The 19,854-nt window shown below is 38.5% G+C and overlaps 1 protein-coding gene across 1 annotated transcript in view; it reads left to right on the top strand.

The window, feature by feature from the left end:
• Window positions 1-11,930, top strand: part of USP45 (ubiquitin specific peptidase 45) — a gene marked incomplete at both ends in the record, with an annotated part of 47,115 nt that extends 35,185 nt beyond the window's left edge. The window contains 8 exons of the mRNA XM_081998386.1: window positions 331-422; window positions 2,485-2,541; window positions 3,880-4,023; window positions 7,101-7,770; window positions 9,426-9,523; window positions 9,906-9,992; window positions 10,443-10,596; window positions 11,797-11,930. Of these exons, the coding sequence (XP_081854512.1) occupies window positions 331-422; window positions 2,485-2,541; window positions 3,880-4,023; window positions 7,101-7,770; window positions 9,426-9,523; window positions 9,906-9,992; window positions 10,443-10,596; window positions 11,797-11,930 (1,436 nt within the window). The remainder of the gene's footprint in view (window positions 1-330; window positions 423-2,484; window positions 2,542-3,879; window positions 4,024-7,100; window positions 7,771-9,425; window positions 9,524-9,905; window positions 9,993-10,442; window positions 10,597-11,796) is intronic.
• Window positions 11,931-19,854: the final 7,924 nt, after the last annotated feature.

The following is a 19,854-nucleotide window of genomic DNA, read 5'->3' as shown; positions in this document are numbered from 1 at the left end:
TCTAGTGCCTATATCAAGGCTATACAATACTCTGTATTCAAAAGAAAACTGAGATTTTATTTAATGACTTCTTCTTGAGAGATACAGTATTATTATTCTGTTACAGTAGGTGGGGAAGGGAAGGATAAAAGGGAATCGTATCACTAGAATATTTTTAAATGTTGAGATAATACAGTATATGATGCATTAGTTATTGTATTGTGTTCAAAACATTTTGAATATGTTTAAAATTGTGCTTTCACAATAAATCTTAGAAAGAATTTTGTTGTACTTATAGTGTGGCATTGGATCTGTTCTTTTTCACATTTAAAAAAGGCAATGTTTTTTCAGCATATGGAAGAGAGGGTGTGAAGATGAACTTCATAGATAGGATCTTTGTTGGTGAATTGACTAGCACTGTCATGTGTGAGGAATGTGAAAATGTAGGTATTCTGGAATTTGGTTTGATGTGGAATAGATCACATATTGGTTTGATTACGTTGTCTTGAAAGTATAAAATTGTATTGCCAATTTTATACTTGTTTGTTGTTTGTAAAAGCAAGACTTTATTGAAAGTTTTTAATTTAAAATTATTTATTCCTTCTTTAAAGCATTATCCTCCCAAACCTAAGAAGAAGGATCCTTTGAATTCAAAAAAGGATTCAAGTCCTGGGCTTGATTTTACATCTAACTTAAGGCTGGAGGTTCCAAATTCTGTAATTATCTGTGTTACACCCCGATTTTATTTGATAATTTTAAAATACCTACCTATCTTAAAACATAAATCCTCCTGCCTGCTCTTCTGGAATATACATGAAAATTGGGAATTACTTACTTGGAATTAGTATAAGTGGGGAAATGCTAAAATTACTTTTTTGTTTCTTGAAATATTTTTGACAATTAACATAATAACTCTAATGAACAGCATATTCCTTTCATAATTAATATTACTGACATTTCATCATAAATGCTTTCCATGATCCTTGTAATTTTCTTTAACTTTGGACAAGAAAAAAAATCTTATTTGCATGACTTTTCTAACTGAATGTTACATTTGTGTTTGCTATAAAACATTATATTTCATATTATAGAGATTAAGTAAATCAGTCAGTCTGAATAATTAAGCACAGACCTGCAGTGCCAGGTAAACTTCCCTGTGTGATATGTGCAGATTACACTTTAGTGTGGTGCTAGCATCAATGAAGAACTTCGACTATATACAAAATAGAGGTTGTATGTATTTTGTATGTCTCATTTAGTTTTGCTGGATTTTTATATTCTGCCTGCACAGGGCTTGGGAATTTTTTAGCTGTAGCCGTTTGAGGAAGAGTTTAGCATTCGCTTTGCTTTGCCTGCATTGGCAAAGATATTTTTGACTAATGTCTGTTCATGCAAACTCACTCTTCAGAGGAAGCCCTGTTTGAACACCGCTCATCAGGCAGTCCTCACAGTTACAATAGGTTTGATCTCATTTATTGCTTTTCTGGAAGCTAAACCATGCTGAGTTCCTCACACAACAGGTAAAAAGACGCCTACAGTCCGTATCAAATGTCGCAGGTGGAAGACAGGGTCACAAATATGAGAGAAGGGCAACGATGACAGTAATTGAGCGTATGACTGTGTTGAGTAACTTACATGTACAAGATGATTTTTATTTTTTTTTAAGGCCTTGTTTTTCAGAGTCTTCCCAGAGGTAAGGTAAGTCAGTTTTGGAAGAAATTTGAGAACAGCAAGGGAAAGAGCTTAAGGGACAGGCTTAGACAGGATGTTCTGGTCATAAAGGTAGATGGACAGTGCTGAGGGAGAATGTCTTTATATATGATTTGCCAGATATTTCCAGTTTCAGCTTAGATTTTTACATGGCTTGTAGATGGCAAAATAGAACTTCAGTATAGAAAAGAAGGTTGTTTTTTTCTCAATCCTTTTCCCCCAGTAACTGGATTTATTTTAACAACTACTAGCATATGTTATGGTGTGAAGATTTCTAATAAAGCTTTTGGCTGTAACCAGTAAGCCTGACAATCTTTTCTGAGAGTGTCAGGTTAGAACCTGTCATCTAACTGTCATTAACCAGTCCTTGCTGCTTAACTGTGTATGAGGTCCAATGCCTGTGCAGAAGTGTCCAGGGTCAGGAAGCTCTAAAAGTTAGCGTTCTGCAGAATTGTACCATCTAGAAGGCCCACGACTCGAAAATCTGTCTGGAGCTCAGAGAAACTGAGTACCACACTGTGTCTAGGTCCAGTTCGTGCCCAGATTAAAGGCCTTGCTCTTTGTGTCTGTATGCTGAAATTTTGGGCACTGTTAGAAAGAAAATCAGTGCTAACTTAAAATTAAAAAACAAAAAAGAAGTTTGTGGGAAGTTCTTCATTGTAGTTTGATACACCTTGTAACTAATTTAGCTTTTTGTATAGTTTTTGATAATAATTTGATTTAAGAATGGGAACTATGTGCTAAACCCAGGTATTTTTCTTTGCTTTTAATATGCATTTTCTCTTTTTCTTCAAGATTTCAACAGTAAAAGAACCTTTCATTGATCTTTCACTTCCTATAATAGAGGAGAGGGTAAGAAACAGAATATGTAATAAATACCTATTGCTTCCAGTGGATTGTTTTCACATACCTTTATGAAGATGTTTATGGATATACACACAGTTTTGATTTCAAGCCTAAAAATGTATGCTTGTCCATAAATACATGTACTGTCATAACTCTATTTATGATATGATTTTATTTATATATATAGATGTACAATGTCCTAAGTGCATATATTTTTAAATTAGTCCAAACGTTGAATAAATGACCGTTGTAATTTACAGTATATGTAAGTCTGAGATTAGCTTAATTTAGTAGTATTTTTAGTACATACTTTATGAACAGAATGATTATAAACTTTTTTTTTAAGGTCCAGAAAGTGAGATTCTAGCCTAGTGGTTTGCATCTAGAGAACCTGAGTCTCTTGGCCTAAAGCATGCCTATGGGATGAGACAGTGTAAAAATGGATAGACTTTGAAACTTTGAATATATTTATTCTGGCATTTTTGGCATTTCACAGAATGCCTCCATTAGCTGCAGAGGAACTGTGTGCCTTTAAAGGAATATACTCTGGTTTGGCAGGACTTGGGAATTTCATTTGAAATTAGGGGGGGTGGGTTGGGAATGGTTCTTCCCCCACCCTGCATATATTCATGTATATTTAAGGGAGAGTATTTAATGTAATATTTAATCCTGTATAAAATGTACTTGTCTTCAAACACCAGTTTTGCTCATAATAAATTCTTATCTTTGTTGCTGCATTGAGCACAGATATCTGTGGGAGTTAAAGTTTTAAGAACATTTTGAGTGTCCAGGCCCCAGTGCTTCCTGGCCCACATGTGTGACAAGGAAACTTCATGGGTTCTGTTTGAGACAGACAGATCTGGCGGCTTTTAGCAATCGCTGCTCTTTCTTGAGGACGTGCGTTACTTTATGGTCATCTCTTTCCTTTTATAGTCTCGATATGCTGGGGGATGTGTAGCAGCTCCTTCATCACGTCATAAGGTGTACCAGGGACTGACTTATGGGGAGCTATGCCCCCTTTGATAAATTCATATCTTGTACAGTTACGTATGTGCTTATGCAATACTAAAATAGATTATTTGGTATGTATTCTGTGCAGGAATTTCGTATCATTCCTGTTTCTTGTGGCCCTCAGTTGATTCTTCAAAGATGCTGACAGTGTGTTTATGATAAAATTAGAAAGTAGCCTTAAACCACAATTCGGGGGCAGTTAATTGGATTTATGCGGGTTCCTGTTTTCTAAAGTAAAGGATGAAAACCCACCTACATTCATCTTTTCTCTAGGTTGCAAAGGAATACAAAATTGGCATATTTCCTTTCCTGATTTCCTGTCTAATTTCTTAGGTTGCAAAACCTGTGCCTTTGGGAAGAACAGGTAAAGGTAAAAGTGTACAAGAGGCACATCTTGGGCAGTATAACTGTTCTTCTTTCACCGCACTGAATAATCAACCCAAAATTGTCAAGAAACACACTTTAACAAAAGATAAGGTAAGAACTTAAATACTTGCACTAACCAGTCATCTTGAATTTATTCTGAAGTTTCTAGGGCTACATGGGTGGGAATTTTGACATCTATCAATGGGGATTTTTTGTATACATATAGCTGACACAAACTTGTTTTAGAATATTTAGGTCATTATTAGAAGTGTTGAGAAATGACAGTCATTGGGAAGCATTTAGTTTTCAGTTACAGGGTTTCATTTGTAAGCGGGAAAAAAAAATCTGCAAGTTAGTTTCAATTCATGTTGCTTTTGGTTTTGTGGACTGCTTTTCTTTTGGTGTCCTGGTAGTTTGTTTCTGGTTGCAATCACAAGAACTGTAATGCTGGCTAAGAGAGCAGGCAAGTCTGCGTTAGTGCCATCTGAGGGATTAGCTGGCAGTGGGTACAGCAAAAGCAGTACAGCCAGAGACTCTTGGAGACTGAGAGCACAGTTTCTGTGACCCACTTGACCTTCAGCAGCCCCAAGGGTTGGGGAGCTCGGTTCAGCCTGTCTCCAGTGCAGCCTCCTAATACAGTTCTTTCTGACGGTAGCAAAAGGGTTCTGCAAATGTGCCAGCCTAATGGAATTAATTATTTCTATGTAGTAGTGTTTACAGATTAAAAGAAATATGTAATAATTACTGTGCACATACATTATTGTTAATGAAATGTGACAAAGGCTCATTGTCATTATTGACATGTAATGTCATTATATGTCATATACTGTCATTATTAACATTCTTTTTTTTAATAAGCCTTAACATCCACATAGGGTTATGTGGCCAATTAGAATCTTAGTAATGGTGTTAATACTGATACATAAAAAACAATTACTGAAACGTTTTCAAAATTAAGAAAATAAAATATAGTATGGATTCAATAAACTACATTAGGCAGACTAATATAAAGGAAACAATAACTCTGCTTTCAGTAAGAATGGATAAAGTGACCTATTAAGTATGTCTGTCTAGTTGGTGAGGCTTAGTGATTCCCCACTCCTTTTCCATCTTTTCAGACATTTATTTATCATTATTTTAGACTTTTTTTGTAATTATTTTCAGTGTAATATATCTGTTCTGCATATCTTCTAATCCAAAACAAGTAAGTGTTGAATTCCATCAGTGTTTGTTGATGTTCTGTGACTTCAGTTCATCAGTTTGTAAGTTTGCTTGTGAAAATGAGGGGTGTACCGTGGGTGATTTTGTAGACAACAGAGTACCTCAACACTGGTTGTTAGGCTTTTCTCCGGAAGTGGGGAGCTTCATAATTTTAAGAATTTTTTGACTGCTGTTTGCATAATATCCCTGAACACTAGCAGTAATTTCAGATAAGTTCCTCTCCCTCTTCTCTATTTATAAAGCAAGCAAGTTTAATGGAGACAAGAAATGGGTCTAATGTAAAATATTTTAGGGGTTTCTAACGATTTTTATTGTGATTTTATTATTTTTTTTCTAAACTGTTTACTTGCTTATAAGTTTAAGGACTTGAATTACGGAGTTGTACATTTAGTGTAGCTTTAAACCCTGTTTAAGAAAATATTCAGTAATTTTTTTTGTCTTCCACATGGACTTCATTTGGATTAAAACTGACTATGTGCTTCGGGATTGTTCATGAATTGAGTCTATTTAAGGGATAGGCTGACCAAAGTTCCGTACCTGCAAGTTAGGCAGTTACCTGTAGTGCCTAGTGTTTTGGTACCCATGACCTGGAGTGGGATCCAAAACGAAAGAAGTCCAGAAACTCTCTCTAGCAAATGAGAAGCTATTTAAAGATAGTCAGGAGGAAATACTAAACCCAAAGCCATGTCTAAAGTAACACCCTCGCTGCAGCTTAGGCACATGATCAGGTGTGCAGAAAGGTGTTTCCCTCCACTTAGGTTCCCTGTAACAGAAGCAACCTGTGAAAGTTTCTGTAGTTTGTTCTGTGAAAGCACTGATGTGAGCTTAACTGGTCCTGTGTGTCACTTTGTTAAAAGGCAATTTGTTAATGCCAGGAAGTGGAAGATGCAAGTGCAGGGCCCCTGACGCTCAGAGGGAATTATGAGCCTTATCTTAGGAACATGCCTAGACTACAGGTTATGAGGTCATGGCAATTTTAGATTTTTGTACCTGGTATCTGAGTCGCTCCTACTGAAAGGGGTCTGTGCCTGAATCAGGTCCTAACACACCAAATACATGTGAAGAAAAAATACAACAGAATAACCATATAAAAGACTGATAGGAGAAGAGAACGAGACAGAAGTGGAAAAAGGCCATGTGGTAGAAACAAAGGAAAGGATGGTAAGAACAAGGTGCAGGTACTGACTGTTAGAGGAGAAAAGGCCTGAAACTCAAACTGTTGAGGTGAATGGAAGGATTCCTGCTGCTATAACTGGAATTTTTATCCAACTCTGATAAAGGAGAAAGCAAAGGGGGAGGAAAGTTGCTCATTTCTTTTGGAAAGCAGCCAAACAAAAGAAAGAAAGAAAAGAATCCTGAGTGTTTATAAATCACCTAAAATTATGGTAGCTTTGTATGTTGTTTATTTTAATCTATAGTAGTAGTTTTCTGTCTCAGCAAAGTTTTTTTTCTTCTTGCAATCTTGATAAAATAAAAAAGTAACTTAAGATAATACACAAATTGGCAAACATACTACTAGGGATGCTTTATTTAATTCTAAGACAAATGCCTACAAGGTTAGTTGAATTTTCTTCTGGAAGTGCTCATCAGCCAAGGCCTCTGATGGGAGGCTAGGGGACTAGCTTAAACTTGAGAGCCTTTTAGAAGCTGAAGTTAGATTAAGTGAATACCGCTTCAGATATGCCATCCACAGCTGTCATAAAGTGAATGTAATTAGTTGTGGGAAGTATTGATCTCACAGTAAGGATAAAATGCTCTTAGCTGGCTGGGGTGTAGGTTTCTAATCCTAAATTGGTTTTAAAAGATCTTAAGGGAATCAACTAGCTTAAACATCTAAGAGATGGAGAATATAAAATAATGGGTTTAATTTGCTTTGAATTTGTCATGTTTCAAAAGCTATGTTAGATCACAGATCTTTTTTCTGTTTCCCCCCTATATTACTGAAATAATAATGCCATAATTTACAGAATCAATTGAACCAGGAGAGACGGCTTGCCAGAAAAAGTTCCTCAAATGAAGAAGAAAGAAGCCCTGTTATCATGCAGGAAAAAACCAAAAAGCTTGAGCTGGAAGATAGCTCTGGTGTCCTGTACTCCAAAGACACGACTGCTGACTCTGCTATAAATGGAAGTCAGACAGACGGCAGCGAGAAGGAGGCCAGCCGCTCTGAAAGCAGCTTTGATGCAGACAGTGAAGCCTCAGAAAGCGAAAGTGCTTCTAAGCAAACAGCTTTCAGCCCATCCAGCAACATGTCTGGTTTGCACATCAACCACATAAATCTTAAAAAGCCTTACAACAAACCAAGTGACAGTAATGATGAAATGATTTCCAGTGCCATATCCAAACTCAGCTTCTGTGATACTATAAACGAAGATAAAAACTTGAGCCGTGGGGATCCAGCATTGGGTTTATCAAATAATTCCATGTTCACAGTAGACAAATCCCCACTATCCCAAAGCCCTCAAAATGCTTTCCAGACGCTTTCCCAAAGCTACATAACTAGCTCAAAGGAATGTTCTGTTCAGTCCTGCCTTTACCAGTTTACTTCTGTAGAGCTTCTAATGGGGAACAACAAGCTTTTATGTGAGAGCTGCACAGAAAGGAAACAGAAGTATCAGAAGAAAACCATCTCCACAGGTATAGCGCTTGTATCTGTCTGGACACTTTACAAAATGCTTCTGGAAACCTGTGCGCTCACTGCTGTTTCATTGCTCCAGCATGGGCCTCCCCCTCCGGATAAATAGAAAATGCCTCCCCAAGCGGAACTTGCTTCTAACAATTTAAAACTTCATCCTGCGAAGGCAACAAGACTAGGTTTTATATTAGAACATAATCGTAGATGTAGCTTAGAATTTATTTTGCATCTTTTCTTTATTTTATCCAAGATAAGCAATTTAAAGATGACCAGAAACTGAATAGGCTCATCATTTGATATTAATCTTTGCTGCTGTTTCTGTTCTTTACAATCCCAGAAGCTTTGATATAAATGCTGTAATATTCAGCTCTAGCATCTTATATACTCAGGGAAGTCATGTCATTAAGTATGTAAGAGAGGCAAGAAAAGACAATTGTAATGAAGAGGGGGAAAAAACTTACAAAGATTTGTAAGAATGGAGATGAGAGAGAACTACCTCTTGTGACAATGTTTTCCTCCATGTTTCTCTAGCCTGAGCAGACCATTAGGATTCACCAAGTAAGAAAAACAATTGAGATAATGAAAAATGAACTTTTAAAAAGGACTGGAGCATTTTTTTTAATGTATTATAATTCAAAAAGATTAAAAAAATTAAGCTCTTCTGATTATTTGTAAATAAAATAGAAAGGGAAGTCCTACAGTGACAAAAAATTGCCTGTTTTCTGTGCATTTATAGCTAAGTTAAGCATGAGTAAATTCAGAAAAACTCATGTAAAAAAGTATTTTATAATAATTCATTTGTCATGACTGGACTGAGAGTAATTGCTATATAAATAATATTTTGGTTCCATGAGCACAGTGAAAAATGGAAAGGGAAAATCAGTTCATAATTAATCATTAATTCTTTTCCTTCTAAAGCAAAAAAGTGTAAGAAGTCACCTACTTTTACTTGAAATGCTCTATTCTACCTCGAAATATTTTCCTTTGTACATGTGTAAAACCAGTAAATGAATTAATTATTCAGCACAAAAAATGCTTTTATTGTAGAGGTGTCCACTGAACTACCTTTTGTTAAGAGCCCCAGATTCAATTCCCACTGCACCACAGGGGGCTTGGGGTCCCCATTTCCCAGTCCTGTGTGCTCAAGCCAGCAGATCATGAAGCATCCTGAAGTAGACACCCTCCCTCAGTCCCTTCTCTTAAATGAACACAAAGTATGTAGTCACTCAGAAGGAACTGAAGAATGTAAAATTAATCTTTATCTTAGTGGTTAGGACATTAGCATAGATGAAGAGACCAGTGCCTTCCATTTCTTGTTCCAGTGATCATCCATTTCAGGTGAAGTGGTTTTAACAGGGAAGATTGCTATAGTAACAGACAATGTATGTATCTCTGTGCAAGCTGACCCAGATAGTGCACGTGCTTCCAACTTTTGATCTGATTTGCGCAGGACAGGTTAAAATAATGCACAGATTTGGCAGATGATATTTATTAAAAACAAGAAAAATGAGAAAATATTTTTCTGTTACTCCACAAAATTTCACTTTATACAACACGAACAAAATCATTGCAACGTAGTTCTAATCTATCAGATGTTTAAAAAATACTTAAATTCTGCATGACTGCCCTCACTTTATTTTGATATTCATAAATACAGAAAAGAAAATGGATGGTGTCTACACAAATGCTCGGAAACAGCTGCTGATTTCTTCAGTTCCTGCTATTCTTATTCTTCATCTGAAAAGATTCCACCAGGTAAAAGGCCAAAATCCCCTTGTATATTCCTCTTCCTCACTGGTGGACAAGCAATTTTTTAAGCATCACTGTGCATGCTGATATTTGCTTTTTGTATGGAGAACTGGTACAACCACTATTTATTTCCGTTCTGAAACATTTTTGACTGTCTAATACCTTCACAGTACATTTAGCCATTCGGATGTATCCAGGGAAACCTCTTACATGTCCATCATGCTTATGTGTAGCAGGCACTGTATTGAAAACATAAGAAAGGATGTTTACATCAGTTACAATCTTATTATTGGTTTTGGTTTATTTTCATAGTATAGTAATACACTTTAGCTTTAAAAAGCTTCCTAGTAAAAATATTTATCTTACAGTCTTGTCTTTTCTTTTGAAGGCTGGTTTGAGTCTACGGAAAGTAAATAGGCATGTGGATTTCCCACTGATTTTAGACTTAGCACCATTTTGTTCTGCATCTTGCAAGGTACATATTTCAAATTTTATTTTTATTGTACTTCAGCAGTTGTTGTCTTGAGCACAAGTTAAACTGGATTGATGATGATGTTTTTTATTCCTTCCTTTCCTAGAGAAATTACAGAGTGAATGTTTTCAAATAGTATCCCAAGATCAGAATTGTAACTAATTGAAATTCCATTCATATCAAGGATATCATGGATGTTAACTAGTACTGGTTAAGCTATGGTGCCTGATGGTGGTAGTTTATCTAACAGCATTAAGGACAAGTATTGCTGCTTCTATGGTAACTAAATTCAATTAATAGACTCTTGAGTATTTTTAATAGTTGTATTTCGCCATTGGAAGTGCTGTAGATGTCTGCTTCTTTTAAAGTAATAGTGATGAAAGCTAGTTAAGGTATCTGTACAGTTCATCGTAAAATAATTTATCTTTGTTTTCTGTGTTTCTGGGAGTGCAGAACGTTACGGATGGTGCAAGAGTGCTATATAGTCTTTACGGAATAGTGGAGCACAGTGGGTCAATGAGAGGTGGTCATTATGCAGCTTATGTGAAAGTCAGGACACCTTCCAAGAAATTACTAGAGCATATTTCTACCACTAAGAACATTCTAGGTATGTACAAACAGAGCCTCCTTTCTCTGCAAGTAAAACCAAAAGCAACCACTGGCTATAGATGTTTACTCATAAGAGGATTTATAGCAAATAATTGCTTTAGCTCAGAATATTCTGGTACTGTTAGGGCCACATAAATCAATTCCGTTTTATTTTCTGTTACACCCAGTAAGTGACCTACTTCTGTATTAAGCCCACATAAAGCTGAGTGAATAATGGAATTTTCGTTCACTTATTAAACAGAGAACTGATGGAGAAGTCTCCTCTCTCTCCTAGTCAAAATAATATGTCCAGAGGAATAGTTGTGCCCTGTAAAATGTAATTATTTGGCATATTTGGTATTTGAAAATATTCTAGTAGAAGAGCTGAATCCCTAAGAATTTAAATTAAATTTTTGATATATTGGAGCATTTCACCTATTTTAGGCTTGGAAATTTTTTAATGCTTAAAAATCTGGAATACTCTGCTTTAATGTGAACAGCAAGAAACTTTTTGATGGAGGATATGAGGTTTGCTGTAGGGTTTCTGTTGGTATTTTGAGAACAGCATACTAGTTCTTATTAATATGTTTTGGATAGCAGAATGAAATACGATTCTAGCATAGAATCTGTTAGTGAATGACTTGTGGAGGCAAGAATGTTGAGCTGTCAGAGTAAAGTAAATATATTTACTGTTTCCCTTCATGGGGGAAGTGAGAACCAAGCACTCTCCTGTCTGTCCTGTGTAGTATCACTTGGCATTTGAAGGTCATTTCCCAAAAGAACTTTTTTTTTTTTTTTTTTAAAAACAGAAGTCTCTCTCTTCTTATACTTCCCTTGCAATGATTATGAGAACAAATTACATCTTTTTGTGTTCTCAATTTCACACTGGTCAGCTTTTGAACTATGGTTTCTTTCTATGTTGGAGCTGGTTGTGTGCTAGCATAACTTACTGTTAGAACTCAGTAAGCTATACCTGCAATGTTTTAGGCTTTTTAAAAAAAAAATGAAAAAAGCTATGGCCGTGTACATTTATAAGCACGGTTTTCCACCAGTTTCTCTTACTGACATGTAAATTTCAAAGTACAAATACCGGGCTGCATCTAAATCATGAGTTATTCCTGTGGGTTAGAAGCTTCTCTTGCTTTTTGAAATATCCACTGAATTTGTTTGATGATGAGGTAAAAGACAAGAAACAACTTTTTTTACTTTTGCATTTCAGGTTTAAAAGAAGCCATGGGAGCATCAGGAGGACAGTGGGTGTATGTTAGTGATGCCCATGTTCAAATGGTTCCAGAATCAAGAGTACTAAATGCACAAGCATATCTACTTTTTTATGAAAGATTATTATTATAATTCTCAACAGTTCAATTTAAAAGATGTTAGTGGTTATTTACTTTATCTTATTTAAAGCTGCAGCGGTAAGAGTACCTGTAAATATTGTGCCTTTATCTTGTAGAGAATATATCATATGTTGACTCTGAAGTTTAGTCACGCTATTATAAATATCTGAATGGTTCTTTTTAAAATATGCACTTTGCCAAACATTTAAAATTCCTGGATTCATTAAAATACAGTACTGTTAGAATGTAAAGTGATGTCCTATCCTACTGAAGTCTATGGGAAGTTTGTTCTTGATTTTAAGATAAGCTTTCACCCATAGTCTAGAACAGTTGAGAATAAAAATGCTGATAGTGTTAAGTGCCTGGATTTGCTGGTGTATAGTAATGGTATGAAGTATTTCAACTTTCTGTGATCTACTCCCGATGCTTCCCATCACTGGGTTGGATGTCAGCTGTTAAGATTTCTGCAAACAAGAACCTGTCAAATTGTGTTGCTTCCACATGTAGTAATTGGAAAGCACAGTGTTTCCAGGATGGAGTAACAACAGCTGTCGCTGAGTAATGCTGCAGTGCACTTTCCTGATAGAGCTGGGAACAGACTGGGAAAACATGGCTTCTGCAAAGTCACAGTGAATCCTCAGATACCCAGTAACCTTTCAGCTCTCTCCTCCTGGCACTGGTATAGCAATGTGCTCCTGTTTTAATATAAAGATATACTTGGTGTGCATATGTATATCCTCCGATATATATACACACATATATATGTGTATATATATGCACACCATAAATCCATCAGTATATATTGTAATTTTACCTACTAGGAAATAGAGTTGCAAATACTTCTGTATTTAGTAAATTTTCAACTCCATCATTATGACAATGTACAGCACATAAGCTTGTGTATGAATATGTATGGGGTTTAAGTGTAACAGGGTAATTCTGTCACTTTTCGTCCTAAACATGAATTTATCTGTTCCTGAATATTTTTCTCACAGGAGTAATAAACTGTAAATTATTTTTGCCCTGTGTGTGTGAGTTGGACAGTAAATGATGACTTTTGCCCTCTCATACATGTCTGGACTGCCCTTTGTCATCAGTGGAGGACAGCAGGTGTCCTAGTGGCAGAACTTGTTTCTGTATCCTCTGTGACTGCCCTGTTTTGAGTTGTTATTTCTTTTGGTAATTTCTCATTTCCAACCCAGAGAGTAATACGTACATTTTAAGGTCAAAATCTGATGACTGCTTTGAAGCTATGTGGTAATTCATTTATTTAATAAGCAGTTACTTAACTACAAATTACTTCTGTAACTGTTGCATCCTGTCCAACTTGCTCTTTGGTAGAGAAAAGACTCTTGTTTATTTCTGCTTACTATTTTAATTTATGGAAATGTTTTTTGGTGAAAAAAAATGTAGCCCCTATTACTATCTCTACCACATGCATGTCTTTCCTATCCTCTAGTTCTGTTTCAGAGCTTCATCCCACCGGCATTCACCCTTTTGCATACGAAAATAGCAAAATGTGCCGTAGTTGCATTTGCTCAAACTGCTGAGGTATATTTTCTAGCCACATTACTTGTATGTACTTGTGCCGGCATGAAGGAGTGTGAGGCCATACAACTGACTCCCATAACAGAGTGAGCTCCTGGTCACACAGGATTTTATTTTCTAAAGGAAAACTCCTCTGTTTAGGTGAAAAGTAGACTGTGCATTTTGGCCAACACAATCATTTTTTTCCTCCACAGATTAAAATTCTGTGTATACCCAAAAGTAGTAAAACACAGAGAAACCAAGCATTCAACTTTAGCCATCTGTATTCCAACTAAACACATCTTAACATGAGTCTACATTAAGAAAGAAAAAAAAAATCATGTTTAGACTAGCATTGGTTAAAATGTTAATTCTTTTTTACCTCCTTATCTTCTCATACCCTTCATCCACCTATACACACCTTCTCCCTCTTCAGAATTAGTTCTGGGCAAGAATCACAGCAAATAGCAACTAAGTTCCAATTCTGTGAGACAATCTACTAGGAGACCACACAGTGTATTTGATCCACCATAAAGCAGACACACTAGATGAGGACTGAAGTTCCTAGTTTTGTTGACTTCTGTAACACTATTGAACTTAAGTACCTATATTAATCTCCTACTTTTTTGCCTGGAATTACCTCCCTAGACTACAAAACTAGGAGAGAAGCAGAACAAGGTTCCTAACCTGAATTTTCCTAATTTCAATGCTATTTTCAGGAAACTCTTGAGGTGCTTTTCACTTCTCTTTAACTGGAGTTCACACTCCGTTTGGACCACTGAAATCTTCCCAGGTGGACTTTCATGGCATCCTGTAAGATGTTGGCAGGATTATTTCTTCATTAAAAGCCAGTGAACATTTCCTTGCTATTAGGTATTTTATAGAACATGGAGAGAGAATGGCATGGAAAAAAGCTAAGGCCTTTATCTGAGATAGTCGTCACTATTGCTCCTGGATGAGGCTTCCTGAGTTGAAATAAAAAGCAAGTGTTAGCAGCAACTACAGTAAATTCAGAGTCAGGAATTGGTATGAAAATATTGGAAAAGGAAACATTCTTTAAAAATGAAGGCAACGGGAAATTATGGATTTAGAATGAAGAATTGATGACTAATGTGAGATGTCATACACAGTTTTAGATGCAAGTCACACTTAGTGTGTCATTCAAGACATAGTTTTTTTTTTTTGTGGCAAAATTTGGCTCCAAAGCAAGTGATTGTACATAAATATGTATACTGAAGGCCTGTTATAGTTCCTTATTAGGAATAGCAAGAGCTCTGAGTGTCCCAGGAGAACAGGGGTGTACATCCTGTATTTGCTAAAACGTTAAGCATGATTCTAGAGGCTATTTGCAAAGTCTAGGAACTCGTAGTTTCCTGCAACTGCCAGATGCATGCACACTATTGAAAAGCTACGTGTTTTCAGAATTTAAGTGAAGGGCTCTAAAATTTAAGACTCTCCTTAAAATATCTTCTGTTACCAGGCCAAAACTCTTCTCAGGCCTACAGCATCTACTCATCATAGAGCTACATGATACCTTTGTGGTTCCCCCACCCTGAGAAAGTGCAGTAGCCTGCTTCTTCATCTGGAATAGCTTAGAAACCGCCTTCTCTATGTCCCACCCTTCTCATCAGAGCACTGCCATTTTCTTCGTCAGCCTCATTTGTTCTTTATGTTTTTGGGGTCTCCATAAACCTCTTTGGCCATGCCTCTTCTTTCATTGATCCTTAACCATAACATAACATTTCCCACTCCCATCACTTGCGTTCCATGAACTAGCAAACCTCTTACTGGAAGAGCGACTGTAACTATAGTCTTGCCTCTCCCTACCACCACACTGGCTCTACCTACAGATAGCAATACAGATACCTGAGAAAAGCTGTGACTCCTGAGCAGCAATCTGCTAATCAGTCACAAGGCAGTGCCTTTAAAACAATGAGAAAGAAAGCAAAGTAAATAGTTCCTTGCTCTTCAGTAAGTAAACCGAATTTATGAGAAGTACTTGATTTGCGTATGGACAACTAGAACCCCCTACAAAAGCTTCCCCAGAGTGGAGGCATCAACAAGGACGGCTGTTATCAGCTAAGGAGTTAGTCCAGATCATAGAGGCTTTCTCCTTAGAAAGAACTCCATTATCTTTGGATTTATATACCATTTATGCTAAATATGGCAAAAAGTGATGGGGAGAAGATTTATTATGCTAACCAATCTACACCAATAAGCATTGTAACTGTCTTTGTTTAGAAAATTAAATCCATGCAGTTTGCCAAACCCTCCTCCCCTATTCCCATCTGCACCCTCTGCGTCTGTCAGTGAAGTGCTCTTGCCTTATGGATTTCAAGTGGTAGCAGGCGAGAATGGCTTATGAATTCATTAAAACTCTGAAATATCTTAACTTCACCATTTGCTTCTCTTTAGACTTCTTTTTTTATACTAACAAAGACAAACTGACTCTTATAAAAGGATGTGAAATTAATACATCTACGTTCTCAACCCACTATAAGAATCTTATTTGAACATATTAGTAACAAACTAAGATTTGGAAAGGAGTAATTTCTTGAGGAGAAACTTTAAGATGTATTAAAATGGGAACAAAGAAGGCATTTGAATACAAGTCATGTTAGCAAAAATTAGGCAATAAAATTTTTATTAAAAAGTGGTAGCTTATTTCACAAAACAGCTTCACAGCAGACCTGATTAAACAAAAATCTGATGTTCCTCAGTTTTCATCAGATGGAATTTTTTTTGCTGTGCCCTGTGCATCTTTATGCATTTGTACAAAGTTTTATATATCTATGCGAAAGAGATGCCACTAATTTTCAGTAGAACCATTTCCATCTAATTATTTTAGAATAGATTATTTTTGCTTCTCTATCTATTTAGTGTGTCTTAGGATGTCATTTTGCCAGCTGTTTTAGCTCTTTGTACCTCTCGCGTTGGTATATAAATAAACTGCAGAAACAGTGGGAAAGTGATTGTTCAAAATGATTCAAAATTATTTTTTTTGCAAACTGAGATTATAAAATATATTTTCAGACGGAAGTCTGTTAGTGCAAGTCAAAACACTTCCTTTGCACAACATTATATAAAAAGTCTAAGTGAATTTATTTGTTATAATAAAACAATTGCAATGCATTGTAACTACTTTAAGACTACTTGGTATACATTCCATTTATATAAAGTTATAAATATGTCTGTCTTCATTGATATGAGTAGAAAAAATATTTTTTAAGTGTCAAGAATGTTTCTTACGTCTATTGCAGCTTCAAATATTTTTCTAGTATGAGATGTAAAGGGTGCAGTAGTGCTTTTAAAAGAAAACATAAAAGCATTTATTTGGTGTAGGTATATATGACTTCTTAACACTTACCTCATTGCTTTGGTAGGTTAGTTTTTTGGTTTTGAGCTGTGAAACCTGGGGATTATTACAGTGAACTCTGTAATGCAACCACCACGTCAATGGCAGCCATTCCCTATTTAGCCAATACACAAAGCTGAGTTCTGATTCTACTGTCATTTATGCATGGGCATAATCCCTGGTATGTTTGTATGTGCTTGCACTCATACAAAAGACAGTCCAAGTAGTCAAAAAAACTGTTGCTAAGTCCAAAATACTTGTGACCAATAAATCAAGCATGCTAAAAGTTTCATCTTGTTTTCATTAATTTACTTTTTTCATCTGTTTGAACTAATAGTCTCTTTACTCTGCAGTTATATAGATAACAAATAATATTTTTAGAATTTTACTATAGTACTGATATATTGTACACATTATTTGTAGATTTCTAATTCCAAAATTTACTAAGTAAACAGGGCCTTAAACACAGACTGTATTTAAAAAACAAACAAAAGTCTGATCAGTTTTCCAGTTTATCCCAAGTGCTTTCACAAGTTTCTCAGAATAAAGCTGTCATTTGTCTTCTGTTAATTTTGTCTTTACATCTATGGTATATATTATTTGACAAATGTACAAATAAAACATCCAACCATTTTGAAAACTGTATTGTTGAAATATAAGCTGCATGTTGTACAATCAAGTTCACAAAGCTTCCATTTTTTCCCCAACTAAAGAGAGAATATTTTTTCCTTTCATCTTGTGTCACAACTTCGCTGAACTTGGAAGAGCTACCCAGAGATGAGTCCACGTCCTTGAATATTTAAGCTACACCAGTTGTTTCCCCCTGCCTTACCATCTGTGGCAGAGCACAGATTAAGAGACGGAGTTTGTTCCCTTTACAAGAACAGAGTTTCAGTAGTAGTTTATAGCCTGCACATCCACCAACTACCAGGGCTCTAGCTGCGTGTCAGTGGATGCTGGGCAGACTTACACACTTCTGTCCATAAGAAAGCGTTTTCAGTCCAGCCATTCTTTGTGACACAAAAAAGGAAAAGTCTAGAACACTTCAGTTAACAGAAATACATAGCATAAGTGGCATCACCAAATCTTACAATGAAATCATTACATGATGTAAAGCACAAGTTTCTTGAAGCTCTCAATTTTCTGTAGTTAAAAGTTAATATATAGTTATAAAAGTTAATTTATTGTGTTACACTATGTGGGTATTAATGTTAATTTATCCAATGATCAAAGAGGTGATGGATGTTTTAGGCATTTACATCTGATGACGCTAAAGGAAGGAAAGGAAGTGATCGCAACAGTAAGTAATGCACTAGCTAATGAAAACCTCTGTTCCACAAAAAGCAATGCAACCACGAAGTCCTTGCCTGCAGAATCAACCCCAATATTGATACAAGAAGCGCCATTTAGCACAGATCACTTTGGTTTATCTTCATACATTAAAATACAATGACAGTTTCGAGGTAAATCTCATGATAACTTAAAAGTTAACTTGGATATTCTGAATAAGCTACTTACCCTGCTCCATGAATGCTCCAGATACACATACACCAACCTGACTTACCTAGAATGCCAACACTCTGCACCTGTGCAACACGTAAGTTACTTAGATGTTTCAACCCAGTATGACTGCCCAGAGTTACATCCACTTAATGAACGAGCTTTATATACTTCACGTAGGCTGCACCCTCCGCACTGGAGCCTGTGATCGTGCTCTCTGGCTAGCAGTTACCCGTGGAAGCCACAGAGCTGATGAGCTTCCCATGGGTCTCCTCACACTCAGGCATGCAGGCCGGACTGTGAATCCCGGTTGCTTCCCACCGCTCCACGCTGCGCTCCAGCGCCGCGGCGCCCCGCAGCCGGCCGCGGGAGGGTGAGGGAAGGCCTCCGGGAGGGCGTCCTGCGCTGACAGGGTGAAATGGGCCGAGGGAGGGCCCTGTCGTCGGGGCCGAGCGGGGCCCAAGCGCCCCTCAGCGGCGGCCGTTGGCGGGGCTACCCCGCCTTGCTCCGCCGCCACCGCTGCCATGGAGAGCGGCGAGCGACAGGAACTTGTGTGGCTGCCCACAGTAAAGATGGCGGCGGCGGGGCGTTGGCCGCGGCCGGGCGCTTCCCGCCGAGGGGGGGGGGGGGAAGGGAGGCACCGCCCGTCGGCGAGCCCTTAGCAAAGATGGTGGCGGGAGGCGTTCGCGTGTTCCAGGCAAGGGTCAACACCGTGACGCGTTTTACTTCCGGGTGAGCGCCAGTAGGCGCCATATTGTCTTGTTCGTGAAGACGAGGAGCGAAAGAGGGGAGAAAGCGGCTGCGGAGCGATAGTAGCGGCAACGCCTGCGGTGGGAGGCGGGGGAGAGTGTAAGTAGCGGGGCAGATTGCGCTCGCCAGCGCTCCCGGGGGACCGGCAGGTGTCGAGCTGACCCGATCTTCCCCTTCGTTCCTCCTCCTCCTCCCCCAGCCGAGCCGGGAGGCGTTGGAGGGTGCCGCGCGCCGTGGCGGCAGCTCCTCGCCGGGCGCGAGGAGCCGGCGGCGTCGCGCTGCCGCGAGCGGAAACCGCCGGCCTGGACGAGAAGGGACGACTCGAGCTTCTCGCCCTCCCCCGCCGCCCGGCGGCCCGCTGCGCATGCGCGGAGGGGGCGCGAGGGACCGAGGGGCTGCCGGCGCCGGGGCGCCCGAGGGACCCTGTCCCGCCCAGCGCGCATGCGCCGCCACCCCGCTGGGGGGTCCCCGGTAGCTGGCGGGGACGGGTCCCGTTACCCGCCAGTGCGCATGCCTCGGGGCCGCGCGGGGGGCCCGGGGCCGCCCGGCGCCGCCTCTGCCGGGGGTGAAGCCGCCATGGGTGCTGTCGGCCCTGCGGGGTGACCGGGAGAGGACCGAGCGGGGCGCACGTAAGCAGGCCCGCGGGGGGAGCGCGCAGCTGCCCTGGACGTGCCGAAGGAACGCTGCTCGTGGCTGGTAAAGCAACGCCCCTCGATGCGCAGGGGAGAATCTCTACTTATTTAGCCGGTAACCTAGTTAGGAAGCAACACGTGCACCGGGATTTGGTAGTTGACCGTGTCAACAG

This window comes from Phaethon aethereus (assembly GCF_964289735.1).
Source record: "Phaethon aethereus genome assembly, chromosome: 3".
Classification (NCBI taxonomy): Eukaryota; Metazoa; Chordata; class Aves; order Phaethontiformes; family Phaethontidae; genus Phaethon; species Phaethon aethereus.
Note: the sequence above shows the minus strand (reverse complement) of the source record. Positions and strands in the feature narration are given on the sequence as shown.